Consider the following 20608-nt stretch of genomic DNA (forward strand, 5'->3'; position numbering starts at 1 on the left):
GCAGATCACCCCCGCTTGGAGTTGCCTCCACGTTATCTCTTCTTGCTTACTTAGTTTCTTATGCGCCTCTGGCAGTGTTTCCCTTCCCATTCTATAATAAGCGAGAATTTCGCTGTAAGTGTTTATGCCTTCTTCTTTTTGTTGCGGGCTCCCTGGCTGCAGAGGCTGCATTGGCGTACCGAATAATGGCAACACTGGACTTTATAATCAACCAAAGGAACAGGCTAGCTTCAGGAAGGGATACTCTACAATGGATCACATCCATGTCATTAATCAGGTTACGAGACAGAAAGAGGGCGGTCTGGATCAGAGAGCAAACGGGTATAGTCGATATTCTAATTGACTTAAGAGAAGAAAAAGATGGAGCTGCATGGGCAGGTCATGTAATGCGCAGGTTACATAACCGGTGGACGAATAGTGTTACAGAATGGGCGAGAAGAGAAGGGAAGCGCAGTCGAGGACGGCAGAAGACTAGCTGGGGCGATGAAATGAGGAGATTTGCTGGCTCTAGTTGGAATCGGTTGGCGCAGGACTGGGGTAATTAGAGATTGCAGGGACGAGGCCTTCCTCCTGCAGTGGGCTGAAACCAGAGCGATGGACAGCCTGTCAGTATTGCTGGCGAGGAAAAATAGCGCAACACAAAAGACAACTCACGTTGAGTTGCCCTTTGTAATGCGCTAATTTTTCTCGTCAGCAGTGCAAGACCAAGTAGCCCAGCAATAAATTCTTCTAGACCTTGTGAGTAGCTCAAAGATGTCTCAGAAAGTGATACTTCGGGGGTACGACCGCAGCCAGGCGCTCATTGAAAGCCCCACCGCGAAAAGCGATACTTGGAGAATACGGCATTGGTCAGGCACTCAATGAAGGCGATACTACTGAGAAGTGACCGATCGGGACTGTACTGTGTGGACGGATGGGCCTTCGATGGGCCAACCGGCGCGACCTGTATAGCCTTCGCTGCAGTGCATGTAGAATTCGGCGAGGCGGAGTGTGCACATGTTTAGAGGGCCTTGCGCGAACGCGCGCGCGCTGGTACCGCTGTTGTGCGTGTCTGTGAGAGGGGCAACACCGTGCCGTGTTATGCGCGGCGGTTTCGTTGTTGGCGCAGGAATTCGGCCTCGCCGCCGCCACGGCTGCTGAAAGAAACAAAGAGGGAGAGGAGGAGGAAATAGTTGCGAGCTGTGTGATGGTTTTCGCTAGAAAGAAAGCGCTGCCAACCAGCCAGCCCTGACGTCACACAGGCTTTGCGCGCTGCCACGCTCGATCCCACCGCGCTCCTTCGTTCGTGTAGACTGCGCCGCACCTAAAAATACAGCGTCGGCGAGAAAACGGGTGGAGTGGTGTAGAGGTCCTCTTGAACGGCACCTGACGAGATTGTGCGCGAGCATAGAGGGAGGGAGGCGCCCTCATGCTTTTCATGAACGTCGTTGCATAGCCAAAACTATACAGCTCGCTACAAAGCAGTCTGCATATTTCTATAGATGGACTTCGCATCAATGTCTTGCAGGATTCTATACATTGGCGATGCACGTCATTTCGTAAGGGTAGGCAAGGAGATGATTTTATCATCGTTGCATAGTTAAGGATATTTACTATAGTCTTTACAAACTTGTCCATATTCTAGTCGGTATAATACAGATAAGAATTATTTTATGTTTCTATAAATTGACGAAACACGTTACCCCGCAAGGGTGTGATAAAAGAGGGACGTCGAGTTAAGGGCAATCACACGAACCGAACCGAAGCACACGAGCATCCACGTACTCCCACGGCGGCCAAATCAACCACAATCTCGTTACAAAAGAATGATTGATGTCGAACGCGCGTCCTTTTCTGTGTATAGCGTCTTGGAACCGTGATCAGCTTTATTTGTCGATGTCCGGTGGAATGCCGACGGCGACCTATTGTAACCGTATTGAATACCAGCAATAAAATGTACTGGGCTGTAGTTGAGAGAGTGTCGTGTCAAGCATCTTCTTTATTCTCAGGAATCTCTCGCTCTCTTTCAGCTGTTTCGGATACAGGGGGTACATACGTCGTTGGCGAGTGACTTATGAGGCAAGAAATTCGGAGGCGGAATGAATGAATGAATGAATGAATGACGGCTTAATTGCACTTGTTTTCGGGCGTATTCTCTGTTCTGCTTTAACGAATTTCTGAAAGGATACCGGTTTCCGCTACAACGCAGGAACGTGCCTATCGGCGAACTAAAAAAAGCAGTTAAGCCATTTTATATGTATATCGTTAGGCATACCTGCTCTCTAAATATTTTTGCAGACGTTACGAATTTGGGATCGGTTTTCGATATTACGAATGTTGCGTCAGGTTTTACGAAAAATAGCGTCCGCGAAAATGTTTCGCTCGCCGGTCTTCGAACTTCCCTTTGGAAGCGTTCCTATGGTGAAAAAGTGCACGAAGGGTGTCGGCTTCGAGCGAGTTGATACAGACAAGTTGCTGAAGCAGGCGAAATCTGTAACAGCGAAGTCGTTGAAAGACTTACTGTGGTAACAAAGACAGTGCGCTGCTTGTCAGTCTCGGCTGATCCAACATTGCTGCTGCTGTTTGAGGGATGCGTCTAAAGCTAAAACATCGTTAATAAAGTGCATACGCATCCCACAAAAGGCGTGTGCCCAAGACAAGATTTAATCGTCTTTCCGTCGTCATCGTTATTCCATCGTCGTCATGCCGTAGTCGTCATCGCGTAGTTATCACAGAGTCGCCGTCATAGCACCGAGCTCGTTCCATCGTCGTTGTTTTGTCGTGGCGATTCTACAGTCGTCATCTGATTGTCGTCATGCCTTCGGCTTAACGCCGCCATCGTCATTCCACCTTGGGGATCACATTTTTGTCGTGCCGTCGTCGACAGACCATCGGCATCTTTCCAGCGTCGTCATCCCATCGTCGTCACACCGTCGTCGCCATGCCATCATTCCTCACTTCAGCGTCGACATCCAAAGTCGTGATGCGGTGGCCGTCATTCCATGGTCGACGTACCGTCGTCGGCATTCCGTCGCCCTAACACTGTCGTCATCCCATGGTCGTCGTGCAGTCGTCGTGCATCATATCGCGGTCGTTTTGTCGTAGTGATTCCAGTGTCGTCGTGCCGTCGTCATCGTTGCGCTGTCATCGTACGGTCATCGTCTATGCCGTCGTGTTCGTTCCATCGTCGCCATGCTTGGCGTGTGCACGATCCAGAGCAACATGTTTCTGTTCAGCGAGGAGGTTCCTAGTGAGAATAGGTCCGACTGGGTCGGGTGGCCTCTACTCGCAATTGATTGCTAAGCAGGAACAGCTTTCTTCGCAAACACAAAAGAAAGATTCGCTTATGCCGATTACCACTGCGCATAAGAGCCGCGGTTTTTTTTATTTATTTCAACAAACAACCAGTTACTAAAGGAGATGCCTTAATTCTGCGGGGAGCGGAAAATAAAATGATGATGATGATGATGATGCGTATATCCGAATCGAAAGTCTCTTCAGGCCACAGTGTAAGAAGTAGCCATTTCTTACACAGTGCTTCAGGCGTAGGCCCTCCGGAAGTCGTGATTTGGTGGTGGAGAGTGCGTGCCGGTTATGGGCCGGAAAGTTCGGTACAGCCGAGCTGCGCGCTGGTCTCGTCGCCTCCATCCGGCCTGCAGTCCTGTCTGGAACTCCGAACCGAAATAACGCGCGCCCTTTCGGCCATTCTATCTCTTCCTCCACTCCTCCGTATACACGGGAGAGAGAGTGTGTGTGTGTGTGTGCTTGCTCTTTTGTGCGCCGGTACGTCACACAACGAGACGGCACTTGGTGCCGCTTGTCCAACAGCCGTTGAGTGGGTCACTGGTCTCTGCCGACGCGCCGTATGCCTTCCCGTAAGGCTCACTTCGCGCAGCAGCGTTTGGGACAACACGGTTAGGTCGCATTCACTTCTTTATGTGGCTCACAGGACCGAGTTGGTCTGTTCCTCGCACACGCACAAACGATACATGTGACGCACTGGCCTCGCGACTTGATCTAGCCGACCTAAGGTGCGCAGGCTGAAATTTTTGCACTCTGGCTTCAAGCTCAATCGCGTAGCACTAATTACAACTCTGGCAGACAAACGCGACGTGACGATGAATTCACTTTAGATATTTTTGTTTTCGGTTTTGCAGTGATAACGTGTTTAGTTTTTCTTTGTCCACATGCAGTGCGAGAATGGAATTTCTCAGATGAATTTACGGCTGCTCTGTCGACGAATGAACTGCTTCCTGAACTCGTGGAAAAAGCTGTTTAGCACATACATAATTCTTGTTTTGTTTTTGCTTCCGTTATTGCTTGCGCACATACCTCTCTGTATTTGGTACAACAGGCGTATGCTCTAAAGGCAGCCAGCGTGCTTGTTCGCTTTCTGCGGTCTACTTAGCTGCAACGTCGACGGTGACATGGGCTGCCTCAGAATATTGTGGGCCCACTTGAGTATCGCCTTATCTTTTTCCCGCCCCCACCTCATCAGCGCGTGGGATATCTGCAGATTTTATTTTACAGCGCAGCAGTTTAGCCTCTAGTTGGTCGGCACTTTTCGTGTCCGTCAGCAAAACTGTGGGCCGCTCCCGGCGGCAGCACGGGGCCAGGAGCAGTGGCTCGTATCGCCGCAAGACGGGAGCTTGAAGCAGCCGGCAGATGGAAATGAACAGGGCATGCATTCTTTGGGAATCACGCATGCGACATACAGACAGCCTACGTTTCGATAAGGAACCAGCGCAAAACAATCATCGGAGCCACGTAATTGATGACAAGGCGCTCCTGGTGACAGTGTGAAGCACGTAGCGCTCCCCGCATACTTTTCTCGATTACGACTGCGCACGCTGCCGCCCCGCGGCAGCTTGCGATGTGAGGAGTGGCGTCCCTAGCCTCTCGTATGTAATATAACCAGCCTCGCAACTGATTTCAATGTTGCAGCACCAACTATGGGCGGATGCGTGCTGTCAAAATTACCATTACTCGCATTACTACGATTACTCTTAATTACCATTACTACCATTACTCTAAAACAATAAAGCATTGCGTGCCCCCCTTAGCAGTTGTAGGGGTGGGGGGGTTCAACAGCTTGTCTGGACATCTACTTTCGCAGGGACGGGATGGCGAGCCAATTTCCTTTTTTTATATTTTCCTCTTCGCTTCTCTTTCTCTGTAAATGCTTATGCGTGACTTTTCTATTCCTCGTGCGTATGTTCTGTAGCTAGCATCACCTTTTTTTGAAAATCTTGATGTGTCTACTTATTCTCATCCATGCAATAATCCCAATGAAGGATTGGCAGTAAATGAATAATGAATAAATTAATAAATATCGAGAGTTCTCATTTAGAAATACCGAAGCCAATCTCAGGAACGCTCTTTCTTGTGGAGTGTTCCTATGGAGGCGAAATGCAAAAACACGTGTGCACTTTTATTCAAGTTCACGGGCTTAAATAACCCCACGTGGTTAAAATTTATACAGAACCCTCCACTACGACGTGTCCCACGCATAGCACGGGAGCTTTTTCTGTATTATATATTGACCGATCGATCAGTCAGTCAGTCAGTCAGTCAATCAGTCAGTCAGTCAGTCAGTCAGTCAGTCAGTCAGTCAGTCAGTCAGTCAGTCAGTCAGTCAGTCAGTCAGTCAGTCAGTCAGTCGATCGATCGATCGATCGATCGATCGATCGATCGATCGATCGATCGATCGATCGATCAATCAATCAATCAATCAATCAATCAATCAATCAATCAATCAATCAATCAATCAATCAATCAATCAATCAATCAATCAATCAATCAATCAATCAATCAATCAATCAATCAATCAATCAATCAATCAATCAATCAATCAATCAATCAATCAATCAATCAAACAATCAAACAATCAAACAATCAAACAATCTATCAATCTATCAATCTATCAATCTATCAATCTATCTATCTATCTATCTATCTATCTATCTATCAATCAATCAATCAATCAATCAATCCCCGCCTCGGCCTGCCAAGAGCGCTCAGCGTGCATCCCTTCGTGGTTCTGTGAGGGTTTCCCGTCACCGCACACAGCGCGGCGATAATCAAGGCGCGTCCGCAAGGGAATTCCATCCAACGATGCAAGCCACAAGGAAAGGAACAATGCTGGATGGAAGGCGGGCGAGACGCGAGTCTCTTATGTGATGACCGTTGCCCGAACACGTTTCGCGCCGCCTTCTACGAGTGCGGCCTCTGAAAGATTAAAGAGTCCACCAGTACGGACTGACTTGGTGTTTCTATTCATTGTCCCTTTGATCTGCAACAAGACCCCGGCAATCTTATTTGATTCGCATATCGCTAAAACCACGCTCAATAAATACTAATTTGGAGAAACGCCACACAACTACATGTGCTGCAGTGCGAGATGCTTGCCTTGAGGCATCCGACTTGAATAGTATAACTATTTAAGGAAACTGACGATCGTGGCTGTCATAAAATGGACGTGTCTCTGTTTTGCTAAAGAGGAATATTAAGCTAAGTTGTAGTGTTAAATTGCACTTTTATAACAAGGCTAGACGGCCGTTCATACCGAGAGAGGAAGCTTTCTAATCCTTAAAAAAAAAAAAATAAGACAGACGACGTCTCACTGAAGTTCACGCACTAGCTCGCCGTGACGCCATGGATTTCGACGGTGTGTGCTTCGGAGTAATTAATTTTTTATCGATAAATGAGAAACAGATTGGAATCATATCTGAGGGAACCAAGGTCTGGACAAGTTTGGAGAACCTTTCCTGTGCCAAAACAACCCAAATACTAGAAGGTACAGGCGCGGCCACTGCTAGCGGGAACAGTTGTGTCTGCGACAAAGACACTCCGCGGAACCATGCCTGGGGCATCGCTCCGCGGAGTGCCCCGCCGACGGAGCCTCGTGGAGCCTTGCGGTGCAGGCGCAAAGTAATTGGTCGTCTGCTATGGTGAGTCGTCTGGCGAGACTCGATGAAGCGCCGCTGGTGGCGCTCCGCGTCGCGCAGCAGCCATATACAGTGAACTCTCACTTGAGTGAACTTCAAGGGACCCAAGAAAATAGTTCACTTAACTGAAAGTTCGCTAAACTGAATATTCACTAGAATATGGAACAGCATAGGTCACAGCAGACATCGAGTCAAAAGTGTGAAATGAAATTTATCTAGTTATGTACATCAATATATACGAAGTGCGTAACAGTTACGTTGCTGCATATCTCATTTCGCAAAAAAGAATCTAATTTTCATTTGCACTGGTGCTCTTACAGCGCAAGAGGTAACAAAACTGTCCCGAGAGTCGATGTATTTGTGCACTTCCTCTGGCACAGTCTGTTGCTGAGACACGAAGTCTCGCAACTTTCCAAGGTAGCCTACAGTCTCGGCTAGAATTACAGGATTTGAATCTGCCTCTGCCAGTGCATCCTCCTCGTCACACTCCTCTTCTTCGGGACTATGTAACACTGGAATCAATTTCCAGATCTGATTGCTCAGCACAGGTAACCAGCTCACTGTCACTCTGCACGTAGCCGCCGCTGGAGGGGTGATTTGGAGGCGGCGGGCGTCGGCTACGCCAGCGCTGCAGAGCGCAAAACTTCGTTGAGCTGATTTCAAAAATGAGCCCGTGTCCGCTGATCAAGTTCGTTCAACTGAAATATTCGCTTTGCAGAAATTCGTTTAACTGGAAGATTTTTGCATTGAATGGATAGGAAAACTGCCGGGGATTTTCTAGAAGTTCTTTATTCTGAAATATTCGTTAAACCGACGTTCGTGCAACTGAGAGTTTGCTGTATAGGCTGCCTTTAGCCCACAGGCGGCAACTCTACGCGCTGCCACGGGCTCTCGTGTTCCCGCTAGCAGTGGCCGCGTCCGTGACGTCGCATGTACCGGCGGTGTGGGGCCGGCTCGAATATAAACAAAACAAAAACGGAGGAGTAAGTTCCCTCCATGTTCTCTATCTATTAAAGGGACACTAAAGCGAAAGAATAAATCAGTTTAGACTAATGAAGCATTGTTTGAGAACCCTGCAGGCAGTCATACAAAAAAAAATTGTTTGATTGTTAGATGAGAAAATGATGCTCCAAGTATCAGTATTTGAATTTCGCGCCGAAACCCCAGCGCCGGTACGTCAGCGTGACGTCAGGGATTCCAAAGTATGTTTTCGCATTTGGGCCGCGTTGGCTGAATAAAGGTTCCCGAAACTTGCCATGTGTAATATTTGGTTCCTTTAGAACACAATATAACCAATCTGTACGGCTATATATAATTAGTAGGCCCTAAAAGATGCCATCAAAATCCAAGACGTCACAGCCCCGAGGTGCGGGAACTTCAGTAGGCGTCGCCACCCGTATTTCGTTCTTGCGCTTTTTCTGGCTTACCAAACGTCTTATCGTTGTAAGAGCGGTGTCTTTGGTGTTGTAGAACGGTAATTTACTGATGGCAGAAGAAATCATTTTTCACTTTAGTGTCCCTTTAACTCGCGAGCGATTTACCGTCTCGCAGCAACACCTGGAAGACGCCGTATACAGTGGATGGCTCCTAGTTAATTTTAACTACGTGGAGTTCCTTATTGTGCACCTAAATCTAAGTGCACGAGCGCATTTCGCTCTCATCGTAGTGCGGCTGCCCCGCGGGAAATCGAACCCGCGATCACGAGCTGAGCAGCGCAGCGCCGTACTGCTCCACGGCGGAGGGTACTTCACTAACAATCCCTTTTTCAGCAGAATGAACGGAATTATTTTCCAACAATAACTTACCAGTATAATTTGATTTTTTCTTCTTGGTTATCGAAGATTATGAACAAGAAGAAAGTAACCGATATTCGAAATTAGGTATTACGTCAGAAAGATTGAGAAAGCAATAGGAAATGGCCGCAACATGAAATCGGTGAGAAAAACTTGGAATAGGACAGCGCAGGACGTATGCAGGGAAATATAAGCCGGGCAATGTTAAAAGCAATTTCAATTATACAGGCAAAGCAGCAGAATGATGCTATGCTGACCTGTACAGTACCCAGAGCAGCCACGCAACCTTCTTTGGAAATAGTGATGAACAGCACATAGAAGCTCCTTCTGTAACTAGCGATGAAGTTAGAAGGGCCTTCCAAGACAAATCCCAACGAAAGGCTACAGAAGAAGATGGAATAACAGTCGATGTAATAAAAGATGGAGGAGATATCATGCTTGAAAAGCTTGCGGCCCTTCATACGCAATGCCTCACGACTTCTAGTCTACCAGAGAGCTGAAAGAATGCCGACTTTATACTAATCCATAAGAAGCGAGACGTTAAAGAATTGAATAATTACAGGTCCATTATCTGCTTTTAGTATTGTATAAAATATTCACCAAGATAATTTGTAATAGAGTCCGGGCAACACTTGAATTCAATCAACCAAAAGAACAGCCTGGCTTCATGAAGGGATATTCTACAGTGGATCACGTCCGTGTCATCAATCAGGTAGTTCAGGAACCTGCGGAGTACAACGAACCTCTATATGCATGGTTTTCATATATTATGAAAAGGCATTTGATTAAGTAGAGATACCAGCAGTCGTGAAGGCATTGCGTAATCAAGGAGCACAGGAGACGCACGTGGATACCTTGCGAAATATCTACAAAGATTCTACAGTTACCTTGTTTCCCCACATAAAAAGAAAAATTACCTATCAAGAAAGGGGTGAGGCAAGGAGACTGTCAGGATTGGGGGCTCAATCCCATCGCTCGAGATCCGTTGCCAAGATTGGAGTCCGGCATGAATTCGAAGGTAGCTGGCCCATGCCGTCGTCCAACTTAAACACGCTGAGGACGTTGATGAAGGGAAGAACTGCTTCTCATCGAGAACGAGGAAAATGGGTTTATTTACAAGAAATTAAATCAGTCTAACATGACTGCTTAAGAAAAAGAGTGTCAGTCCAACATGGCTGCTCAACAGAAAGTGTGTCAGTCCAACCTGACTGCACGAGAGAAGTGTGTCGAGCCTCCGCCCAACAGCCGTTTTTAAACGCTCGGTCCTTCGGCGATACAAGGCAGCGAATGTTCGTTTCGTCATCGCAAAACTAGCCGCCTCCTGCGACAAGGTGACGCACACACACACGCAAACACACAGGTGCGAAGGAGTGAAGCCGACGACAGAGGCGAGTCGTTCCGGGAAGCTCGGAGACATCCTGAGTAGCTCGTTGTCCCGCCGCGGCTTGCTCATGCGTAGCGAAATCAGGTTCGCGCCGGGAGCCTCGGGTACAATAGTTCGTCAGTCGAACCCGTTTCGTCACAACGGAGATGGGGCTCGTGGATGGGGGCGGTTTTCAGCACAAAGCCCGCTTCTTCGAACGCAGTCTTGCTGCAGCGTCGGAGAGTGGGGGATGCGCGCCTTGTCCCCCAGTCGTAATTGGGTGGCAATTTTTCCTTGCAGCTCGCCATTCTTAACAAGACACATTCTCTGCAATACTATTCACTGCATGCTTAGAGGTATTCAAGCTAAGACTGGGAAGTCTTGTTAAGAATGGCCAGCTGCAGTGCAGGATTGCCACCCACTTACGACTATGAAGGCAACATCCCGGCGCTGTTAAGAATGGCCAGCTGCCGTGCAGGATTGCCACCCACTTACGACTATGACGGCAACATTCCGGGAGCGTCGCCGCCAACTTCTAGCCACAGCGTGACTAAATCGACTTTGTGACGGAATGAGTTCGGCGGGCCAACTATTGTTCCCAAACTCCCCAACGCGCTACCCGGAACGGCTCCGAGTGCTACGGGGCCCCTCTGACGTCGGCTCCGGACGTTCGAACGTGTGTGCCTTTGTGTGCGTAGGCCGTCCTCCGGGAGGCGGTTAGTTTGCGCCGACGAAACGAACGTTCGCCGCCTTGTATTGCCGGAGGACCGAGTGTTTAAAAACTGCTGTTGTGCGGATGCTCGACACACTTCTCTTAAGCAGTCATGTTGGACTGACACTTCTCTTGAACAGTCAGGTTGGACTGACACTTCTCTCAAGCAGTCATGTTAGACTGATGTACTTTGTCAAACAGTCATGTTAGACTGATATAAATATTGTAAACAAACCCATATTCCTAGTTCTCGATGAGAAGCAGTCCTTCCCTTCATCAACGTCCTCAGCGTGGATACGTTGGACGACGGCATGGGCCAGCTACCTTCTAATTCATGCCGGACTCCAATCTTGACAATGGATCACGAGCGACGGGATTGAGCCCCCAATCCTAACAGTCTTAGGAGTGAGGATCAACGGCGAATATCTCAACAAGCTTCGGTTTTCAGATGAAATGGCTCAGCAACCCTGGGGACCAATTACAGCAAATGATTGCGAACCTTAACCAAGAAAGTGTAAGAGTAGGGTAGAAGATTAATATGCAGAAGACAAAAGTAATGTTCAATAGCCTGGCAAGAGAACAAGAGTTCATGACCGCCAGTGAGCCTCTAGAGTCTGTGCAGGAGTACGTTTATCTAGGTCAATTACTCACTGGAGCGCCTGATCATTAAAAGGAAGCTTACAGAAGAATAAAAATGGGTGGAAGTGTCTGCGGCAGGCATTACCAAATTCCGACTTGGAGCTTACCATTGCTTTTGAAAAGTGTACAATGATTGCACTCTACCGTTGCGCTAGCGATGATGGGGAAACAAAGCGAGAGCTGCTGTCGTGACTCACGCTTTGCAGCTGGTTGCGGTGGGGGATCGGCCGGGAGAGCTACGAGTAACCGGTAGGAAAGAATGTGATTATATGATAGGCTACAAGAGGACAACACTCGACACTACCCTCAACGCGATCATGGAGTGCCGTGAGAGGGCAGCGAACGATTGGGCTTCCCCTGCAAGTGATGCTTCGTTTATGTGTTGCCTCGTGGCGCCGGGTCTTCCGCGACTGCCTTGGTGAATTGCTTCCACGTGACCAAAAACATTAAACATATCGAACACCCCCTCTGCACGCTTGAGTCAGTGAAGGTTAGTGAGTGCTCTGTATGTAAGGAGTCTTTCTCCACAAGAGAGTTTGATTGCACGCTAGAGCAGCAAACTGCTACTGCTATGGGATACCTTTTGCGAGCCGTCTATCATGTAGTCGTGACTGATCGTGCATTCCTCTCGCCGCGAATGCGGCCGCAACATGCAGCTATTTGCGTGTGCGTGCGTGCGCGCACGATGTACGAGCCGCTTATCGTTTCAACGGGCGTGCTCGCCGGTGTACAAGGGCTATGCCTTGGCGCTATACGTCGCGATATTGAGCGCTAATCCTATAGATGCTTGTAGGCACTGAGATACACGTTGACAGCACGTTTAGCTAATGCGGGCGGATAAATGAGGGGTGAACAAATGTGTCGCGGGACCAACTCTTGACTTCGTTTGGTGCTTTGGGCGTGTGGACGTGTCTCGGCCGTGGAAACGTGAACTCATGCATGTGGACGGGGCGAAATGTTCGAGACTGTGTGCACATACATACATACATACATGCATACATACATACATACATACATACATACATACATACACATACATACATACATACACATACATACATACATACATACATACATACATACACGCATGCATGCATGCATACATACATACATACATACATACATACATACATACATACATACATACATACATACATACATACATACATACATACATACATATATCGTGTCTCTTGAATCTAACAAGTGCGTGAGTGCTCCTTCGATGTCGTGTAACCGACAAGTGTCCAATGCTTGAATGGCAGTCTTAGGTGACTTATGTTGTCAGGTTGTATCTATTTCGGATGTTGTCATCTGCCTTCTCTCCTGCCGCCCCCTTCTTATAGTCAGCGCATCGAATGCGTCTATACGAATAGAAAAAGTTGGAGGTCTTACTCGTCGTTTAATGTGTATTATTTTCATCGGTTCGTTTTTTTTCTTTTTTCACGTTTCATATGTGCGCTGTGAACATGGCTTTTGGTCTTATCAGTCCAACACGCGCAGTTTCAGTACACGGAACCCACAGCGGGAACCCGGAGTATGCAAAGCTGGATCGCCGTTACGTGAATATACACCGCAGTACATACATAGAGAAAGATAAAGAGCGGACACTCCCTGCGGCCGATCGAGCTACTGCATTACCACCGGTGCCCCGAGCGGCTGGTCAGACAGCTAATTTTGTCTCCCGATATTGTATTGAGACCTGTCATGAGAAGCCAACAAACAAAGGCACCAAGGAAAACAGGGGAAATTACTCGTACTTACCAATTGAATTAAAGAAATGATATATTAATGGCAATGAAAGTGTATGAAAAAACTTGCCGCAGGTGGGGAACGACCCTACGTTTTCGCATTACGCTTGCGATGCTCTAACCAATTGAGCTACCGCGATTGTATACACGTGAGTTAGCTCACGGTTTCAGCTGGTTTCAGTTTCGATAGCAATGCTTTCGATTCTGGTTCATTTTTGGCTGGTAAGATGTTCAACCACGTCGTCTATAGTGCAGCGCAACATTAATATTTCCTTTTTTAAGCATGCTGCATACATATTAGACGTACTGAACTCGTGGATCGCAATCTTTCTACTGGAAAAGCCGCCAAGCTTCTCAAAGAACCTTAGCAAGGCTGGATTGGCTCATGCAGATTGGAAAACTAATGCGATCAGAGCTCTCTTTATTGCAATTCTTTTGTAGTTTTTAATCCGCTTTTCTTAGTCGCATACAATAGGAAGCAGTTGTTCCATTCAAAAACGTTTATGTTTCTTGTTTACATACGGAATTGAACAGAAAAATGCTAGATCATACACTGGATAAAGACACAGACTGCAAGAAGAATGTTTCAGCCATGACAAGCAATGCGTCAAGTAAAAGTGACATTGCGAACCGGGCCAGGCGCATGCAGCGTGCATATACTGTCAGGCACATCCTTCGCAAAACGATCCCAAATGCGCATTACACTGCTCGAGCCACACCAAATGAAATGTTTGTGTAATGGCATGGTTGAGCCACAGGTAACAAATTCTGTGCTTTAAAGCGAAGGCCTTGCGAGTGATTTTTGGAAAATTACGCATTGGAAATAATGCATGTGCTCTTCCGGAAAATACTAGTGCAAAAGCAAACTGGTGCGTGCAGGGTAAACGACTGCCATGGCTCTAGATTCTATGCTATACCTGCAAAATACGCTCACCCAGCATGACAACGTCTTGCCAACAATGTTCCTTACCCCAAGAAACAACAAAATTATCTTTGCATAGAAAGGAAAACACCTTGCCGAACGAGTGAGGTGACGCGTGGAAAAGCGCGGTGGGGTGGGCCTAACCAGCGGCACATGACCGGCGCAGCATCACCCTCTCTATGGAAATGGGATGCGTGGACGTAACCCCGTAGACGTATGATAAGCTGTCAACGTTTGAGGGGGAGTGGAAGCGGACATCGTCATGCCGCTTGGCGGGTGGTCAAACGGCTCCAGCGTCCGCTCTTTACGTATAGGTATACGTACGTTTCTTTATGATACGTATACGCACCCGCCGCGGTGGCGTAGTAGCTTTGGCGTTGCGCCGCTGAGCCTGAGGGCGCAGGATGAAATCCCGGCCGCGGCGGCCGCATTTTAATCGAGGCGTAATGCAAGTGCACCCGTGTACCGTTCATTGGGTGCACGTCGAGGAATACCACGTGGTCAAAATTAATTAGGAGTCCCCTACTGCGGCGTGCCTCATAATCAGATCGTGGTTTTGAGAGAATTTAATCTAAGAGCGCAGCTCTTAGGCGCCCGTTACTGCGGCGAGAGTCGGCATCTTTCGTCGTCCTCGGCGTAACCGAGCGAATGCGCACAGCGAAGGATCAAAGTGGGGAGTGAAAGACGGCAATAGCGAAGAGAGCGCGAAGAGGAAAGTCGAGGAGGAGGGGGTGGCAATAGCGTGAGAATAAAAGTGTATATACAGTGCCGCGCAATACGGGCTCTGCGGCGGGGGTGACTAGGAGATGACGCCAGAGTAGTGCGCGTTGCCTGTTCACCGATGACGCCACCGATATCATATATCGAAACAAAGCGCTGCATGAGCGGAGGTCTGTCTGCGGCGGCTGCTGTGAATGGCGCCCACGTGTCACCCGCGCGCAGTCCCTCGCGATCTCTCGATTAGCGAGGCAGTCGCGCCACACTTCACTCCGTTTGCAACGTGCCGCACGAAACAGATTAACCGCGCCAGCCAATATATCGCGAAATGAAATTATGCATAGAGCTGCGCTCAAATCCCGCATTAGAGAGTATCGTAATCGTCGATGAATTTTTTTTTATACTTACGGCCCTGTCGAATGTTGGCCATGTGGCGTCATCGTATAGATTTAGGCACATTCCAACTCGCATCTCGATACGCTGTAGAATGCAGACTGGTTTGATGTACCGGCGTAGTACATGCGGCTTTTATGGCCGAGGGGCCGTTTTTTATCAAATATCATTTCCTTGAACGTCTCGTAGCGCCGACTTGCCACGGAAACCTTCAGTTTCTCCATAGTGCTAACACATTCTCCCTGCGTGCTCTTTGCCCATTCCCTGTGAATTTCACCCCTACAATGTACCACTAACCTGTATGGTGCTATTAAAATATCCTCGTGCCAGTGAGTGACAGCTATAGCTAAGCGTCATACATATATTTTCTTCCTAAGCGTCATTCTGTCCAAAAGTAAGAATCGCTCCACGTTTTTAAGACGCACAGAAGTGCAGAGCAATAATAACCTCAGCTGTCGGTGTCAGAAGCACTACCTGGCGGCACAGCGCCCGCGGCCAGCTGGTCTGGAGGAATCTTCACTGCTGCTTATTTTTTTCTTCCACATCGGGTCCTTGTTCCTCTAAATTCGTTTACTACTTTCGATGCCGTTGTTGTTCCTAAGCAGCCAAATTCATACAGGAAAGGCAGAGCGTACACCTACCTCTGAAGGCTGCTTAGTTCGAGAGTGGAGCGCGTGGGGTCGTACAGAAAAGCAGCAGCAAGCAGCAGACACCTGCCACACGAGGCCTCGTCCACCGTTCATCAGCGCTGCATTGTCTCGGGTCTCCAAGGCGGCGGCTGAATGGCGGCCCCTTCGGACTGGTCCGATTAGCAAGGGAAATGCAGCATTGTACTACGTACGCCACCTCCTTTTCCTCGGCTGGTCAGAACGGCCGGGTTGCCGACCCTCAGAGCCATAGAAGAAGCGGTTCGAAGAAGGAGGGAGGGTCACTGGCAGGGCGTGATTGTCGTGTCCGCACCGTTGGCTTCCCGAAGGACGACGCGCTCGCAGCACGGCCATTTGCCCTACATATCGCCCGCTGCTCCTAAACGTCGCCTGTTTGCGTGCAGTGCTATGGGATCGGCTTATACGAAACTTCGCGTTGGCATCCGAGATTGGCGGGGCGATCTCGGAGGTCACGTTATCGTAGGGTTTTCTACAGCAATTGCTAAAGAGAAGGGGAAAGAAGTGGTAGGGCATGCTTTAAAGGGACACTAAAGGTTACTATTAAGTCAACGTGGACTGTTGAAATACCATCCCAGCGCTTGTTTCGTGCCAAGGAGAGACTTACTTTAAGAGAAAATGCGTTCTGAAGCGTCCGCGTACCTCTAGCGCAGTTCAAATCGCCCGCCCTCCGATCGAGGAGTACTGACATCATTGTCTCATAGTGACGTTGCGCCATCGGTGAGTAGAACGGCGTCCGCAGACGGCGCTACGTCTTTTCTGCGCAAAACGCAAACGCGCGGCCAGAAAAAGAGCCAAGACAGAGCCGACAGCAGAGCGAAAGCGGGAGTGAGGTGGCTAGCGGAAGGAGAAACGCGCGACCATAAGCTGGTACTTCATTCTATGACGTAAACTTCGACGTTCGTCGCAATGGACCCTGACAACGACAGATTGGCTCGCGATGCTGGGCTCAACTTCAGCGATTTGAGCACTGACGAGCGCGACCTGCTGCTGAGGGCTCGCGCAGCCGGCGTCGTTGCGTTCTACGACGGCGGCCTCGACACCGGCTCTCCGGAGCGGGAAAGGAACGAGGGCTTCCCACGACATCACATGGACGTGGCATTTTCGCTGCTTGTTCCAAATGAAACTTTCGCGAGCCAACAGAACCCTCACAGCACGACGCGATAACGAAATTACTGAAACTCCAAAGCGTGCGCGGCGCAGAGTCGAGCGCGCTGAGTCGAGCGAAAACATAACCTTTCGACCACCCATACTACTGAAGGGTAACGTCAAAATGTTATTTTTTTCTTAGAATCGAATAGACGTAGACAAGTAGCATTTTCTTCCGTCTTATAATCGAATGAAATGATATTTTTAATACGGGTAGTTGAGTATTAGGAACACAAATTATGAGGAGTGCTTTCGTCATCGGGCTAGTACCGGAATGTCGCTGGGGGTCTCAAATCATGTCATGTATTTACCTCAATTTCTCGGTTACTAAAGCCCTGTTCGCGATTATATTGACGCCTTAGACGTTCTAGAACATTGCTCTACCACTTTAACTTGACTTTCTGGTAACCTTTAGTGTCCCTTTAACTCTAAAAGAGATAGGCAGTTGTGACAGGCCTTACGCACATACCTTGAGGTGTGGTAAGTGCTGTTACAAGCTTCGCAGCCACGGTGTCGCTGTCCAAGGGAAGACGTAGAGAGCATTATAAGTTCCGCAGGCGAGATGTCACATTTTCGATGAAAGCCCGTAGGGAAACAGTGTTAGATGGTGGTGGGATTGTTAGTGGCGTTGGCAGAGACCGCCACAGTGTCGCCGCACGCACAAGGAACAGTGCCGTATAGTGCGCACGTGAAGAGGCTGCATGCCGCCATTCTTACTGTGCCGGAGGCGTTGTCTGGTGGCAAGCGCTGGAGCCGCACGGTCGAGACAGCTTACGTCCTGTAGGTGCAGCGAGTGGCAGCCGAAGACTCGCGGTGGCGCAAGTGGCCTGCCAGAGCGGCAAGTGCGGCGCTTCGGCAGTTTCGGCCAGCATGGGAATGAGGTGCCTACGATTCGTCTCTCTTGCTTCAAACCACTTTTGGGACCCCCAAATTGTTGGTAATAATTAAAAGAGAAACCATGAGCCATTCCACTCTGTGGAGGTGGATAAAAAGTTGTGTCGCGCACGACAGAGAGGTGACACAGAATTTTGAACAAATGAACGAACACATTTATTGTCTTGACGAAAAGTACGCACACACATTTATTTTTATACATCCGCGTTCATTCGTGTTATCTATTCGTTATATACATTCGTGCTTTCATTTCGCGATATATTGAGGCAATGAATTTGCGACCGAAATCACCGTTCCGTCTGACAGTGGGCCAGTGCCGTCAGTGCCTTGGCAGAGGGAGGGGCAGTATGGGAGTGCTATAGCATGATGAGCGGCATCGGAGCCAGCTGTGGAAGACGACGACGATGGCGCGAGCTATATATTAAGATAGTGTATATGGGAAAGTTTATATTTGTGCCCGGCGGCTGGCAGCTACGGCTATGGCATACGCTACACGGGTGGCATGATGAGTGATGCTACGGGCGTGACTATTGCAATTTTGAGACGATAGAAAGCTTTGGTTTTATAATGCATGATACACCGGTTTTCGTCCACGTGTGCGTTGTTAAATCTATCCTCGTGTGAGTTTTGAGATACTGCTTTCTGCTGCAGTGCGTAATACAGCGCTAGCCTTCATCTTTTACTCGTGTGCAGCTTGTGCTTCTTTAGCACCGCATGATTATGTGATTACATGTAGTGATGTTTCCTACCTGCTGTGTTTTCTAGAACTGCCTGGCTATTTTTACATTTTTCCACCATGTACTCGCTTTGCATTTACCCGCCGTGGTTGCTTAGTGGCCATGGTGTTAAGCTGGTAAGCACGAGGTCGCGGGATCGAATCTCGGCCACGGCGGCCGAACTTCGATGAGGGCGGAATGCGAAAACACCCGTGTAATTAGATTTAGATGCACGTTGAAAAACCCCTTACGGCGTGCCTTGTAATTGGAAAGTGGTTTTGGCACGTAAATCACCATAATTAAATTTTGTTCGCTTTGTATTTTGTTTGACTAGGGCTTGATTATGCGTATGTTCGTGCGGGACAAAGTGAGAAGTGTCTGGTGTCTAGATACATAACTGTGACGCGACTACACTTGCATTCACTCCGGCGAAGGCCGGTCCTCCGGCCGAAACTTCAGTAAAAACATATGCCATGACTTTCGTCTTTTTTTCTTTTTTGAGTGTTGTATGTATGTATGTATATATATATATATATATATATATATATATATATATATATATATATATATATATATATATATATATATATATATATATATATATATATATATAATGTGTGTGTGTGTGTGCGCGCGTGCGCGATGTGGTAGCTGTGTAATTATAATGATCACCCAGCACTTGGAGTTGCATGCCAGGCTACCGGCGAGGCTACCATCTCCATCGTATCGTAAAAATTTGCATCCCGCACTTACTTCACTTTAGTACAGAAACACCGTGTCGAATTTCCCCCTTAACACGAGAGAAAGAAACACCGCCTCTCTGTGCTGCAGCAAGCCTTCGTTCAGTGTAGCCACGACTCTGTCGCCGTGTGGGGAGACCTGCAACGCCGCTTGCTCGACAGCGTTGCACGCAACTCCCAAGCTGTCACGATCGTCGCGCTGGCTGCCCTGCGTGTTTTATGAGCATCGCATTTGTTTTACGGGTTGACGCGTGTGGAATTAGTTAATTCCCCGTGTTACCGTTCGGTTAAGCGAACAAATGCGCTCGTGCTCGTTCATCTTGTAGACCTACTTTATGCAAGGTTCCTGCCTGTATTGCGTACGCGATAATTCTATTCGAACATTTGAACCGGCGTGCCTAGAATGCGGCTGGAGGCACTGAAAATCGCGCGCGCAGGCACCTTCATTTTGCCTAATTGGTTTTCTCGACGTCATCGGTTGGGGTCAGGACTAATGGCTGTGTAAGAAGTTGTTGCTTTTATTGAAATACTTAAGTGGACTGCCTCGTTGATTCTTCGATACCCGCCGTGGTGTTGTCACGACGTGCCCCGTACGAGGTCCTAGGTTCGGTAAACGGCCGCGGCGATCAGTGATGCACTTTTATGCATCGCATATTGCAATCACTCAGTTCAGCCCTTGGGCGCGGCCGGGCAGCCACCATTGACCTTTAGCGCAACCACGTGACGTGACGTCACGACAGCCGGAGGAAAAGCTGGGCTAGGGTTGGGGCCCACCCTAGCTGGGCCCCAACTCGCGCAGTCGCGCGCGGCCGCAGCCACCACCTGACTCCCGCTAGGGGCGCTGCGCCGGCGCGTGACGTCACGGAGGAAAAGCTGGGCCCGCTGGGCCCCAACTCGCGCGGTCGCGCGCGGCCGCAGCCACCACCTGACTCCCGCTCCTCCCAACTCCCAAATATGCAACGCATTCTTGGCTTAACCAAGCTAAGCCTGGCCATTTTTCCCTATTGTTTACCTTGCGGAGCCTGTGCGAGGTTTAGAGGTCGGATTTCGTAACTGACTTTGATTCCCCTTCTTTTTTCTCAACAGTAAAACCAGTGGTACAGAGGATCAAGGACTTGCGGCTGACCAAGGATGACTTCGACGTGCTCAAGGTCATCGGGAGAGGAGCGTTTGGAGAGGTGAGGTCTTTGCCCGGGGCCCAACCCCCGGTTTATGGAACTGTATCGTG

At 48.7% G+C, this 20608-nt stretch overlaps 1 protein-coding gene across 8 annotated transcripts in view; it reads left to right on the forward strand.

Annotated features, from left to right (window-relative positions):
* Positions 1-20608, forward strand: part of gek (serine/threonine-protein kinase gek) — a 336626-nt gene that overhangs the window by 104869 nt on the left and 211149 nt on the right. For all 8 annotated transcript variants that reach the window (XM_055071676.1, XM_055071677.1, XM_055071678.1 and 5 more), the window contains exon 2: positions 20467-20558. In XM_055071676.1, the coding sequence (XP_054927651.1) occupies positions 20467-20558 (92 nt within the window). The remainder of the gene's footprint in view (positions 1-20466; positions 20559-20608) is intronic.

The sequence above is a fragment of the Dermacentor andersoni genome, chromosome 7, assembly GCF_023375885.2.
Source record: "Dermacentor andersoni chromosome 7, qqDerAnde1_hic_scaffold, whole genome shotgun sequence".
In the NCBI taxonomy this organism is placed as follows: domain Eukaryota; kingdom Metazoa; phylum Arthropoda; class Arachnida; order Ixodida; family Ixodidae; genus Dermacentor; species Dermacentor andersoni.